Raw genomic sequence first — 15,254 nt, 5'->3', positions numbered from 1 at the left:
AAATTATTTATCCGAGGGTCTTGCTACACGTGCAGGGGTCTGGCCTAAAGCGATTTCATATTGCCTCTCCTTGAGGAACCATCACTCTCAAGTCAATAACATCGTTCTTGCAAATAATTATAAAACCGACAGAATTTTTCTTATTACTTATCATGCTTATTGTTGATATTTAAAAATGCATTCATTGAAACAAGAATTGAAAGTAAAATTTTCTTGTTTTACATGACCATTTTTTGAAGAATTAGTCGATAGATTTTAAACAAATTCATACAACATGAATAAACATGGTAACTTTACGCTATTTTCATACTTAAATTTCTTCGATTGATAAAATACTTGCCGATGACACTTGATTATTTTTCTTAACACCATTGATTTCGTCTGCACTGAACAAGATGGGAAGTTGAAAAGACCAAGCACATGCGCATCAAAGCTCAAGTATTATTGACCTTAGAACCGTAACGATAGAACCGCATAATTCCGGAAAACGGTTTGCACTTTGTAGCTATTTATAATCTCAAAAAACAAAGCCATAAACGGCCTTCTCAATAACTGTATTTATCTTTTAGGGATAAATCTGATTATCTTAAAAAGAACTGTTAGCTCAAATGAAATAAAGCCTAAAGAAATATTCGTATAAAAGCTATATGGTGGCTGTCTGTCGTTTTATCCTTGCACCAGGTGTCTCAGATGACACCAAACACAACCACATTGCTAACCCAAAACAGTTCAAATGCATCCCTTGTTCATGAGGGTTCAATTTTTATGATACATGCTATATGCCAATTTTTTTCTAAAAGAAGATATTAAAGAAATGGTTTAAATGACATATTTCAAGAACCCTTGGTCAAAAAATTATAAAATTATGGTCCTCTGTAGTAGGGTGTAGGGTATAGCAGAATTGAAATTTCATGAAAATATAAAGGATGCATATTTCTAGACTTTTCACCCCAGGAAGATCGCGGTTGTGATTAGTGATATTAATATGCAAAAATTTATATAAACAAGTGCTTTCTCTTTGATACTCCTTGAGAGTCAAGTGTACTTATTTCTCATGGAAGGCTTTGTGTATTTCAATTCTACATGTATGCGAAGAATTTGTGTTAATTAGCTCACCTGAGCCGAAGGCTCAAGTGAGCTTTTCTGATCAAAATTTGTCCGTCGTCTGTCGTTGTCGTTGTCGTCGTCGTTGTTGTCGTAAACTTTTCACATTTTCATCTTCTTCTCAAGAACCACTGGGCCAATTTCAACCAAACTTGGCACAAAGCAAAGTATCCTTGGGTGAAGGGAATTCAAGTTTGTTCAAATGAAGGGCCATGCCCTTTTCCAAGGGGAGATAATCATGAATTTGTTAAAAATTAATGGCATTTTTAAAAAATATTTTTCTCCAGAACCGCTGGGCCAGGAAAGATGAAACTCATGTGGAAGCATCCTCAGGTAGCGTAGATTCAATTTTGTTCAAATCATGACCCCCGGGGCAGGGGTGGGGCCAAAATGGCCGACCCTAGTTTTACATAGGAATATATAGGAAAAATCTTCTTCTCCAGTACCACTGGGCCAGGAAAGATGAAAACTCATGTGGAATCATCCTCAGGTAGTGTGGATTCAAGTTTGTTCAAATCATGACCCCCGGGGCTAGGGTGGGGCCAAAATGGCCGACCCAAGTTTTACATAGGAATATATAGGAAAAATCTTTAAAAATCTTCTTCTCCAGAACCACTGGGCCAGGAAAGATGAAACTCATGTGGAAGCATCCTCAGGTAGAGCAGATTTAAGTTTGTTCAAATCATTACCCCCGGGGCAAAGGTGGGGCCAAAATGGCCGACCCAAGTTTTACATAGGAATATATAGGAAAAATCTTAAAAAGTCTTCTTCTCCACAACCACTGGACCAGGAAAGATGAAACTCATGTGGAGTCATCCTCATGTAGTGTAGATTCAAGTTTAAATCATTACCCCGGGGCTAGAGTGGGGCCAAAATGGCCGACCCTAGTTTTACATAGGAATATATAAGAAAAATCTTTTAAAATCTTCTTCTCAAGAACCTACTGGGACTAGGAAAGATGAAACTCATGTGGAATCATCTTCAGGTAGTGTAGATTCAAGTTTGTTCAAATCATGACCCCCGGGGCAAGGGTGGGGCCAAAATGGCTGACCCAAGTTTTACATAGGAATATATAGGAAGAATCTTTAAAAATCTTCTTCTCCAGAACCACTGGGCCAGGAAAGATGAAACTCATGTGGAATCATCCTCAGGTAGTGCAGATTCAAGTTTGTTCAAATCATGACCCCCGGGGCTAGGGTGGGGCCAAAATGGCCGACCCAAGTTTTACATAGGAATATATAGGAAAAATCTTTAAAAATCTTCTTCTCAAGAACCACTGGGCCAGGAAAGATGAAACTCATGTGGAATCATCCTCAGGTAGTGTAGATTCAAGTTTGTTCAAATCATGACCCCCGGGGCTAGGGTGGGGCCAAAATGGCCGACCCAAGTTTTACATAGGGATATATAGGGAAACCTTTTAAAATCTTCTTTTCAAGTACTTCAAAGCTATGATTAGTGATATTTATATGGAATCATCCTCAGGTAGTGTAGATTCTAGTTTGTTCAAATGATGAACGCCTGGAGGGGGGGGGGTGGAGTAAATTCAAGCCTGATGTGCTCAGGTGAGCGCTGTGGCCCCTGGGCCTCTTGTTTCATTTTTATTTCACATTTTAAACGTATTAAAATGACTCGGTGTTTTCTTAATTTTGTATGCCTGATACGTTAGGAAAGTTGGAAAGGTGTGTAGTTCCTGTATGATGGGACGGGGACTCTCATTAGTGGCCTTGTATACCTTACAAACTAGACAGTTATTCCTTTACCATTTCCTGGAGGGTTGATTCAGTTTTTTTAGATGAATGCCCGAGGCGAGGACCGGGCCACAGTAAAAAAGTAAATAAAGGTTGTAATATCTATTGTAAGGATTTTTTCTAAAACTCTTCTTTTTAAGAACATTGAGGCAATGCTTCAGGTCTGTTCAGACCGTGGTTCTGAGACTGGAGCGGATTACAAAAAGGACATTTTACACTAGAACATATAAGTGATGTAGTTTTAACAACTTAACCCCAAAACAACAAACCTATAATAAGTGCTACTTATATACATACATCCTCATTTAAGAGGCATATTTCATATGGTAAAGTGTATTCCCTTTGCATGAGGATTGGACTAACAATTAAGCATATATTTATTATTAGCACATGTTCCCTAATGATTATGTTCGCCAAATAATGCTATGCTGAAAATTTTCAAAGTCTACCGACTCTATTCCTCCTATTTATATTTTCACTTCGTAAGTTCTATGATCGATACAATGACCTTGTCAGCAAATACAATCTATCCTGAAGGTCGTATTTCATACTATTTGTTGGGCCATTATTTACACTCTGAGCTGTCAATAAATTTCTCCCGATCATGACAAGGAGCACACGGCGGTTGTGACCGGATGGCAGGGGGTACTAACTCCTCCACCTGATCCCACCTCTGATGAAACAAGTACATAACGAACAGTATTGCAGATCAAAAGTCCAATCAAACAATACAAAGCAAACAAAGCCGAGCAAACACAGACCTCCGAAACATCAGACGTGACAAGGAGCACACGGCGGGTGATGCTCACTCCTCCATGGCACCTGATCCCACTTCTGATGTTTCAGAGGTCCGTGTTTGCTCTGTTCCTAATTTGTATTGTTTCATGGACTTTGAGATTGAATACTGTTCGTTATCTCCATATCCTTCTACATGCAAGAGTGAGCATGCCATGCCGACTGGTCGCACCCACCGTGTAATCCTTCTCTTGATCGGTAAATAACGGAAAAATCCGTCGTCAATTCACTGTATAAAAAGTGGACTAACAATTAGTATCTAAAACGTAGGTCAGCATTTGACTCAATGATAAATTATATTTGTGACAAGGTCGTTGTATCGACCACAGAACCTAAGAAATGATGATTTTGAACGAGACTGTTAGTATTCTTGACTTTAAACGAGACTGTAAGTGTTAATATCGTTGTTTTGGAAGTCCGTTTTTGCTCTGCTTCAAAAATTGAATTCTTTCATGGACTTTGGAGCTGAAAACTCTCCGTTATCTCCACTTTATTTATAAAGCTCTTGTACAAGTCTTAGTCAAAGTCCCCCAAAGTCTTTCAAATATACACTGTACCTTTTAATAAAATGTTTGATTAGAAGATATCCTCGTTCAAAGCATTCACATACAAAATCTGCCATTCACAACTAAATATTTATTTTGTTATTTTAATAATTCTGTTTCTAACAAAAACATTTACATCACATCATTATGTCTTGGTTTATGATCTGCAAACAAATATAAACAAGCAAAAGTAGAATATGTTGTATGTTGAACTAAAAAAAATAAAGCAAAGATTCTTTTTCTGCTAAGTAGTATTACTTTTTATCATTATCTTTTGAATTGATTCAGATTTTGTATACGCAGTTTCCAGAACCCTCATTATATTTGCTGTATCTTTTAAAGTTCAGAATCTATTTATTATCTAGAATTCAGATTACTTATCTCCTCTTGCCTGGCTCTTCTTAAATTATTCATTTAAAAATACACAGTAAAACTTAAATCTGACATAACTTACGGGGACTCGCAAATAAAGTTGTTTAACTGCTCACAGACATTAGCTGTCCACTTGAACTGAGACTTGAACCCTATGGCCATGCATTTGTTTAGAGGGTGAGTAGAAGGTTCATTGGGGGCCCAGGCCGTGTAGACAGGACTGGTCTGGGTCCGGGTCCAAATCCAGCTCCCAGAAAATAAGCTGGTACCTCCAAGCCACAGAGAATCGCTCGAAAACGCAGCTGTAAAAATGATGCATATCATTGCTTTGCTTTCAAAATGAGCTTTTGTATTCTTTTTTATTCTTTTTCTGAATATATTTTTCTCTAATGATATATTAGTAGGAAAAAAGTTTCTGCCAAATGTCAAACGGAGATTCTTCATTTGTACAATTAAATTAAACCTGGATAAATCCTCCTTTGACATCTCTTGTTGAGCAAATCTATTAACTGACCTGGTCCGAGTCTTCCTATGTATCCTGTGATGAATTGTTCTTCGCTTGCGTCGTCAATGGACAGCAGAGAAGACTGAATCATCTTACAGTAGTACTGACAATTAAAATATAAATATTTACATTTCTGAGGAAATTGAAGTAGAAAATATTTTGCTAAATAAAGTTACACTAATAAATTCAATCCATGATCATCTTTTAATTTGAAATTTCTTTAAGTCTAGTATCTGATTTTTAAAAATTATTGTGTTATTTTATAAATATGTTAACTTTATTTCTAAATCCTTAAAATCCTTCATTATTTTTTACATCAAATGTAAACATAATTTTGCTTATCGGTCGATTTTATCAACTGCATTAAAGTTATTTAAATAAAACACATTATTTGCATGCAATGGTCACTGTTATGATTACTTACATTAGCCTCTGACCACGACGCCTTAATGTGAAATGGCATATAACACGAAGTCCCGTGCTGAACGAAGCCCATAGGGCACACTGCACTACAAACCCCGAGCACCAGCAACTCTGATTCAACATCAAAGTAATGGTAAGAGGAAAAAAGTCTCAGAACTTAACTCTGTGCTCTTTTTATACACTTTTACAGCATCAGATGAATCATAATTCTTTTTTATCATTAGTTTACCAAATTGTTCATTATTTTTATGATAGCCACAAGGAAAGGCTGTCTACATGGTTGATCCTAACCAGATCGAACATTTTCAGATTTAAAGTAATCCAAAAATCAATTATCTATTATATGTACATATCTATAACTTTATAGTTTACGTGGGCTATCTTAATACCAAAGAGGGAAAGAAATAAAAATGAAATTAATATGAACTGAAGATCTGCATATGGTGAATAGTATAAAACTGATTTTTTTTTACAGTGAACAGTGTAATATTAATACTCGTAGATCCGAAGATAAAATTTAATACTTACCTAATAAACAAGTTTTCCACATTTTGACCGATTTTGATAAATGGTAAATAGGACAGTTATTGACTTATCTATGACACACTACATATACAACAGATATACAAAAAATAGAGCAGTCCCACTCCCATTATAGTTTAAATTACGAGTTAACTTTCTTTGGTTGTTTTTTAGAATTTATTTTTCCTCTATAGAAAAAAAAATTGGCAAAGGAGAGTCATTGCATGTAAACTGGTTCACAAAAACTCAAGAGTAATTATATATGATTAAAAATTTGATTGAAGAAAGTTGTTTGTCTACAATTAACATGACAAGTTGGTTGACTAAACTTGACGAAATGCCTTTACACAATTTTTTTTATAAAAATATAATATTTGGAGTTATAATCATAAAATAATAAAAAATAAAAATATGCAGGAAGACAATATCCTTTTATGTATCTTTATCTTATTCAGTTATTTATTTCTGAAATATTTTGCTTGAATTATAATGATTTTTCAACAAGAACACCCTTTAGAAATTATTGCAAAATTTATACTTTAAGCAACAGCGCAGATCAAATTTTTAAAATAGAAATATCCCATTGGAATTGATAACATTGATATCATTAGGAGTTGTGTCCCTTATCAGAGGATCAATGAACTTTAAGTCATGACTTTCACTAAGAGTAATCTCTCCTATAAGAAGGTTTATGAACCTTACATATAATGACTTCCCGACTTATACCTTACTTATATGTTTATAAAGAAGTTATTCCTATAATTAATATATTAATCACAAATTAATCAAAAAATTCTAGTGAGATCTTTTACTTTGTATTATAGGTATGACATCTGCCATTACAATGATTTATTCAAAGAAGGACGCTGAACCTAAAATAGTATTACACGGACAGATTAAAACCGCTTCAGCAAGTATTACCTTAGCAAAGAAACAAAAGTTGAAACCATATGGACGAGTTTATTTTCAATAACATTTATACAGGGTGTATACTTATAAAGAATTATTTTCTCGATGCTCAAATAGACCTGTCAAGCTTTTCCTATTTAAAACTGTCTTTGTACAGTGTAACATATTCAAATATCTATCATTTATTTTACAATTCTTACATTTCAAAAAAAAAAATAGATAATTGGTACATTGTATGTAAATTTAAGGACCCTACTGGGCAAACACCGTATAATCTGATGCGTCTTGTGCATGCAGGTTACTTGAAAGTTGTCAGGCTAAATAGAGTATGATGTTAAAGGTGATGAGGACAACGAACGGAGATCAATCTCAAAATTCTTATAAACAATACAAACACCGACCTCTGGAATTTCCAGAGATCGGATCAGGGCCAAGGAATTGTAAGCATTCCCTGTTGATCGGTCACCCCTGTAAATTTAAATGTTGATCAGGTAAATGGAACTTTCCCTATAGTTATATTTAGTATAAAGCAAAGACCTTATGATTGGCATTGTCTTTTCACAAATTTTTATTAAAATAGAAAATTTGGTGTAAATAGTCATAACACCAAATTTTCTATTTTAATAAAAAATTGTGGGGAGACAGTATATAACATGCAAAATATGACCCAGTGATATGTTATTTTTGCTTACAAGTTAAGGTCATTATTATAGAAATTACGACATTATGTTATTATAAAATTTACGACATGCTGACTTTAAATGAGGATGTCGAAATTCCTTTTATATCAAGATATCAGTGAATAGCATGTATCTCGGAGCAAACTCTCGGGTAGCAAATAAGTTCGGAGATATTAACACTATAAGCAGGTGGTCGCGGAATAATACTGCATAAAAAAGGAACGTTGGCGATTAAAAAGCTTAAGTCATCTCAGTTGTTACAATTCATCTTTTTAGTTGTCCGATAACGTGTATAGTCATTATAACATACAAATATGAAACAGATGTAGAGACGCCGTGTATCTTGTATTTAAGGCTGCCTGAATTCAATTATAGCCATCTTAAATGACAATACAAACGACTTAAAGATTGAAAAGTTTCTTTAATGGTTGTTCCTTTTTCCAATAATTCCCTGTCCACCAGCAGTAACTCCAGGGTCCGCCGTCCTAAAATAGAAAATAACCCAACATGAAAGAACAGGAAATATCAAATATTCAACGCTTAAATATCAGGGGCCTGTTTTACAAAAGAACTTACGACTAAGATCAAAAACTTCAGTTGATTGTAAAATTTTGCAAAATTAATGATTTTGTTTAAAATTGCTAGCGTAATAGTGCCTTTCTATATACTTTTAAAAAGATTAAAATCATTTTCTATTTTATAAAATTTAGAAGAATTGAATGTTGGTCTTAGTCGTAAGTTCTTTTGTAAAACGGGCCCCAGCTCTGTTTGAAATGATGTTGTCAAAAATATTTGGTTTGTTCATTGTAATTTAAGCCAGATGCACACTTACACTGTATATATGAAATATGCATCCATGTGGGAAAAAAGACTTTTGACCTCCGACACAATGTAAAATATAAATGTATTGATTTTTGTTTATTAACAAATTTTTGAGTTGATCATCTGTTTTCTTTCTTTTAAGGTAAACGTTCATTGTATTGTATTCAAAAATAAAAATGAAAACTGTTTAAATTTAGTGGTAGTCATGAAAGTGTCTCTCAAAACTTGCTCAAATGGAAATCATTTAGAACCTTCTTTAGAATCCACTTTATTCTACGTACGGTATTTCGCAGATAAAGTTGAATCTGTTCTGACAGTTATTATCATTCCATTGATAGTTCCCATTCATATCCATCTCCAGACAATGTTCATTAGAGCCAGCATTGTTTGGTTCCCCTGGGGACCAGTTTTTGTATGTCCCAAAAGCCTCCACATTTCCGGTCCACACCCACTCCCCCTCGATTTGGATATCTGTTCCCCCGAGCCAAAAAATGCCAGGACTGAAACTGCCTACACAAAAAACATTAAAAACCACTTTACCATGCCTCTTAATAATGATGTACATAACCGCTATATCATACTCTTCTCTACTTCCGACCATGTACAAATTTTAGGAAAGAAGTCAAATCTCAAAAACTTTTACTGTCTGCCTTTCAGGATATGAGTTACATTTTATTTCATATTTCCAGCCCAGAACCATCTCAGCTTACACCCCGACAATGAATTATTTAGTAATCACAGTACCTTGAATGGAACCATTTTATGATTTGTTAGGAAATGTATATTTCTGTGAATATCCTTTCAATGTCTAGCAAGCTTATATTGGTCCACATAAAAAGGTTGATTTTGACATCTGAAACATTTTTGAATATTCCCTAAAAATTCTTAGATTTGAAGACTTTTCTAAGATAACTTCACATGCGCTATCTATACACTGCAGTTCTTCGTAAATGATCTAACACGAATAAATGAAACATTATTAAACTAAGAACAACATCAAAAATTCAAAGCAAAATGTCCTGTCTATGAACTTAACGGAAAACAGTTAAAAAATCTACCCTTAATTCTAGGAATCATTGTTTGTTTACTACAAATAATAATTACTCAAGTATTTTTGGAGTTGACTGTTGTAAATACAGCTCTAAGAATTATTGTCCGAATATAATCAAAAAGGTTTACTACTCTATATTTTTGGAGATTTCTGTAAAATAGTACTTACATATACATTTCTGAATGTGGTTGCATAATGATACTTGCCAAATATTTCTTGAGATAACTGTATAATTGTTCATACTATATTTACTGTAATTACTGAAATAACGTGTACTGTATAATGAAATATATGGAAAAAAAGAACGGTATTCAAGCTCAGAAGACCATTCAAACAAAACAACCAAGAAGCAGACCAAACACGGGCCCTTGAAAGATCAGAGGTGGGATCACTTGCCATTGAGGAGTGACCATCCTTTGCCGACCGGTCACCCGTCGTGTGTTCTTGTTATGGTCGGGAAATACTGGGAAAATCCGTAGACAATTCACAGTGTAAATGATTGCCTAACAATTTGTTCGAAAAAATTGACTTAATAATAGATTGTATTTGCTGACGAGGTCATTGTATCGTCCATAGAACCTACAAAATTTTAACTTTAAGGTAGGTCCGTACTTTCAGAATTTTCTGTCAAACTGATAATTTTTCAATTTGAATACTTTGAACAAGTCTTAAACTTACTAAAACACCCTTAAAAGACATATCTTTGCAGATTGATTTTCATACAACATGTCTCAGCACACATACCTCTAAAAACTCAACAGCCAAAATTGCACATAAAAAAGTGTGATATCATATTTCTCTTAGTTATGCACCAAATCACATCAAATTTATGTTAAAACTTATGAAGATCAAAAATATTCATTTACCTAGAGAAAATTTGAAATTTTTACTGCAAAACATTAAGAAATCGGTGTTGAATCTGTCCATGCCTTTCAGAAAAAAATCTCAAAATATCTTTATTTTTTATAATTCTTAAAATCCAATATGTTTAGATGCCATTTTTTCTTTAAAACTATTGAGAATTATATCTAATGTTAACAAAAACATCTACTTTATTATGATTGACCAGAGAATTTTAACAAAACAGTCTTTTGAAGACGTAAACCCCCCATTTTTGAAATATCAATTTTTTCAATTATTCAATGTAAAATTTTTAAATAATAAGAATTAAATGGATGATATAGGCTCTTAATCAATAAAAATAGATCTCAGGTTAGTTTGCTTAAAAGAAAATTAAAAAGATTTAGGTCTTTAAAAGCAATTAAGAATTTTGTGTCTGGATAAGTTCTAAATGACATATAGGTCTTATGGACAGAATGCAAAGTTTTAATTTCCATAAATAATGTATATTATATGCTTCATATGCACAATAACACTATAATAAACAAATATTTACTTGCTAAATCATTCTCAATCAATCAAAAAGATTTATATCAATAGAAAAGTGAAAATCATAATTTTTTTATATTTTATTTTATATGTGTAAAATTAGAACCGGATCCGTAAAAGTGTGGGCCTTCCTTAAACGAGACTGTTGATAGTCTTGTTTCATCAACTTGGTTGTCAATAATTTATTTTGTTTTAGAAATTGTTCATACATAGGGCATGGCCTTGCGTATTGAATCAAATGAGAGATATAAACCCCATATTCAATATTGGGTATATTGCTACGTAAAGAAAAGAAATGGACGATTGAAAAATTAAAGTTATCACGCTTATCATAAAGCAATGCTACTAGAACCATTGTTAAATATCCAAATATTAAACAGAAGTATCAGATCCTGTGTTTGTTTTTTTTTTATTTCAAGCTCATAAGGAAATCTTGTGTCAACATTTGAATAGAAATAATTATAACATCTATTTTCAAATAAAAATACTCCAACGATATATCTGAATGTCGAGTTGAAGGCAACAGTAAAGTTTTTTCTCCTCGTGTTTGTGATTAAACTCAGCTTAACATGAGTGAAAAAAAAAGTTCTGCTTACAACGGAATGCTATAGGTACTCGTGGAAATTCCAACAGATTGTTGGAAGGCATGATCTCCAAACACCACATGGATATTCAAGCATCTTTTCAATATCAGCTTTTGAGTATTTGGGTGTAAAATTAGAATTTATTTTAACAAAATAGTTTTGCAGATGGCCAATAACAAAGAAAACAAATTGACGAGTTCCATTTTCATTGAAAAACAGAAGTCAATGGTGTTCAAATTCCTTGACTTCATTTTATCGTAAGGAATGATTATTTAAACTGTTGAGAATGTTATTGATTTTGGTCAAATTTCTTGTTTTCAAATTTTTTTCAAAAGTTCCTTAATTTTTTTATGCATTCACATCTGATTCACCCCACTTCTCAAATATATTGTTGAACAGTACTCCAGATATCCTTCCTTGTGAATAATTTATAGTGAGGAGTAAAGAAAGAGGCATGGTAAAACATTTACAGGCTTCGTAGTAGTACTTTTAACAATATTTCTGAAAATGATAATTGTAATTGTACTTACCTATGTTTCTGGAAATGACTGTCTGTATAACGTGTTGTTCGTGAACATCGTTAATATTTGCGAGATATCCGCCATATGCCTGACATATGATCTAGGGTGGAAAGAAACAATTATGTTATCTATATATTCATTTTGAATAAATAATTTAATCGGAAATTCTACAATTTGAGAAAATGAGGATTATTGCTTTTAGAAAATTTCAGAGGTGATTTTACTGGCATGTAAATATTTTTTACATTAGAGGAATACGTAAATAGCTTCACCTATTTGTTGATTTTTATGATAAGTAAATCAGTAAAATCTGTAATATCTTGGTTGTTTCTTACTACGATTAGATTTTGAGTACATGTAACATAAGAACTCCTTTGTCTCATTATGTTGTTATGACGTTATTATATATTCATTTTATTTAATCCTGACTCGCTTTAAACACGGCCGTATCACACTATTTCACCAAACACTTTAGAACATTACGACGTGTACCCACTTGTATTATCAATAATATCTTGTGACATTGTTAACCGTATCCCTACGACCCACCCAGCCTCTTCATCAATCTACTAAAACAATATGGAACTAGAGGTACTGTGAGCAATGAGCTCACTAACCCCCGTTCACACATAGACGCCGCTTCTACTACGATCAAAGCGTGACTAAAAGCGCGACCGATCGTGACGAATCGCAGGAGAAACGTCGAGGGGTCATCATAAGCGTAGTATGATCGCAGTAGGGTCTTCATGATCGGAGAGCTCTACGCTCTCACCACGCTTATTTTGAACATGTTCAAAACAAGCGTAGCGGGATCGTGGCCAAAAAGAATCGGGGTTGAGTCGTAATAAGAGCGTAGTAGCAGCGCCGTAATCGTGCAAGCAGCGCGGAAGCATCGTAGAGAGATCTTCATGATCGTAGTAAAAGCGCGTAAGAGCGTAGGATCTAACCAAGCACGCTCATACAACGCTCCCTCTTCGTTCGTACTACGTTCTCACTACGATCTCTCTACGTTCCTGAAGACCCTACGAAGATCTACAATGACCTTGCGCCGATTATATCACGACCTATCATACAAGAGTTTGTTCTTATTGTTTGTTCTTATACGCATTAAGCGTAATGCAATCGTTATGTGATCGGCACCACCGTAGCGACATCGCGGTACAGTCATCTAGGTCTGTGTAGCGTCGTAGTATGGTCGTCAATGTCGTAGTGGAAGCGTAGCGTAAACGCAGTGAACACGGCTGCTTGTCGGTATTGGTCTGCGTAACATCGTAGTAGAAGCGTGTTAGCAACGCGTTTGACGTAGGGACATCGTAGTACGGTTGTAACGAAGACCATAATTTGCCAAATTGCTCTATTAAGACGCCGATCGGCTGCGATCTGCCCCGATCCAAAAACTTTTCAGATCGTGCCTTGATCGGGATGATCGCCGTAGAGTCGCAGCTCTGTGTGAACGGGGGGTAAACGATACCCTCGCCTCCCGTAATGTCCATGTTTTGCTATATATTGTTTTACGGTACTGTGTAAAGAGGAATAACTCGTCGTATCAAATGATATTCAGAAGCAGGCATATGTGACGTCATAGGTACGAATATAATGGCAACGTCCATGTTTTGCTATGGGAAACTTAAAATACGTGTCGAATAAAAAAGTAAAATAGGAGGTGCACAATGGCAATATGTAATAAAGATTCTGTGAAAGTTTCATTAAAATTTCACTCAGTAGTATAAGAGGAGTTGCGGATAAGAGATGGGTACCCCAAAGCGTAACAGACGGACGGACGGACATAACGATTACTATATACCCTCCCACTTTTCAAGCGGGGGGTAAAATTTCCTTTAAGTTTCCCAGGAATGATGTATTGGTTCTAATGAAATGCGACCTTACTTTGTATAAGATATTCCAGGTTAGCGTCTGGAATCCACTTAGATATCTTTTTTAACTGATTATAAAATTAATATTTTATGCATTGTAGAGAATGTCAACCTTCCTACAGATACATATACATTCATTTCTGTCATATCTTATATAATAATTATGCACGGCTGCGATTCTTTTAGAAGTACGTGTGACCTTTATGTGGGCAATTAGTTAAAAACCATGAAACAGATACCGCCATAAGAGGAAGTGTTCTCTGCAGAGAGCGACGTGATTTATCTAATATAGAGCACCGACTTACGGAAGCTTCGGCCCACGTAGCCCGGATGTTGAAGTCTAGGTAGCAGGAATTTCCATATACAAAAGCACCATCTGAACACTTCCCTGTCACTGCAAAATCAGACATGTCAAAATGTCGCCTGTATCTCACATAGAAGGCGGATTTTTTTTTCTAATTTGAAAATATTAATATTAATATAAATCCTAAAATAATATATTTTTCAATTAAAACATGATTTCGGAAATTTTGAAGAATAGCCTTGCAAATTTTTTTTATAAATCCTAAAAAAAAATCTTTCAATTAAACCATGATTTCGAAAATTTCAAAGTATAGCCTTGCATAATTTAATTATGTTATGAAGACGTTCTTTTAAAGACAAACATTAATTACTTTTTTCAGTAGTTTAGATATTTAAGTTATGTAAATTTTAAAATTTTGGTCATTGATAGCATCAGAAATCTGGCATGGAATCTATTAAAGAATTAAAAGTTAAATTGTTTCACATACAAGTATGCATTTATATTAGAAAGATATATGTCCTAAGTCTCTCCAAAGATACATAATGCTTAATACAAGTATAGCAAATAACTATTGTGTATACGAGCTTTGAATCTTTTTGAATCTTTGGATTTGCGATATGCAGTTAAACATCTCAATAACCTATACGAAATTTGTCCAATTATTTCAGGAAAGAAAGTAAATACTAACAATGTCATATTTTATTTCAATCTCTAAAACTTTTTTAACATTAAAAAAATGTCCTACCTTGTTCACACAATAACGAGACAAGTAATAATATTAAAGTTTTAGACATTTTGACTGTTGACCGACTTTCCGTATTTATCTGGCCCACATAATACTAGTAATGAAACCTCTTCTTGATAAGAACACCTCAAAGTATGTTCTTTCTCTCTCTAGAAATTGTTGTTTTCACTTTGTTTCAAACAATTACTGGTTTGTGAGAATATTGAATATAAGAAAAATAGATTTTAAACTTATTTTCGAATAAATAAATATAAATTTGGGTAAACATTATAACTTTCATTCAAATTGCAAAGGCGCATGTGAAAAATGCAGTTTTTGTTTCATGGATTGAATAAATTTTTCAGACAAAAATATACATTGC

At 34.0% G+C, this 15,254-nt stretch overlaps 2 protein-coding genes across 2 annotated transcripts; both read right to left on the bottom strand.

The window, feature by feature from the left end:
- Positions 1-4,287: 4,287 nt before the first annotated feature.
- LOC134237646 (perlucin-like) lies at positions 4,288-6,132 on the bottom strand. The gene is made up of 5 exons (XM_062719787.1): positions 6,021-6,132; positions 5,494-5,603; positions 5,079-5,172; positions 4,647-4,866; positions 4,288-4,356 (listed from the first exon to the last, which is right to left on the bottom strand). The coding sequence occupies exons 1-5, from the start codon at positions 6,040-6,042 to the stop codon at positions 4,350-4,352; spliced, it is 453 nt and encodes a 150-aa protein (XP_062575771.1). The 5' UTR covers positions 6,043-6,132; the 3' UTR covers positions 4,288-4,349.
- A 1,874-nt stretch (positions 6,133-8,006) lies between these two features.
- Positions 8,007-14,981, bottom strand: LOC134237648 (perlucin-like). Its single transcript, XM_062719788.1, has 5 exons — positions 14,894-14,981; positions 14,150-14,238; positions 11,980-12,070; positions 8,707-8,935; positions 8,007-8,088 (listed from the first exon to the last, which is right to left on the bottom strand). Exons 1-5 carry the CDS (start codon positions 14,940-14,942, stop codon positions 8,025-8,027), a joined length of 522 nt encoding a protein of 173 aa, XP_062575772.1. The 5' UTR covers positions 14,943-14,981; the 3' UTR covers positions 8,007-8,024.
- Positions 14,982-15,254: the final 273 nt, after the last annotated feature.

This window comes from Saccostrea cucullata, unplaced genomic scaffold, assembly GCF_032062105.1.
Source record: "Saccostrea cucullata isolate Sc308-1 unplaced genomic scaffold, CSIRO_AGI_Scuc_v1 ctg347, whole genome shotgun sequence".
Lineage (NCBI taxonomy): Eukaryota > Metazoa > Mollusca > Bivalvia > Ostreida > Ostreidae > Saccostrea > Saccostrea cuccullata.
This window is presented reverse-complemented; position numbering and strand designations above follow the sequence as displayed.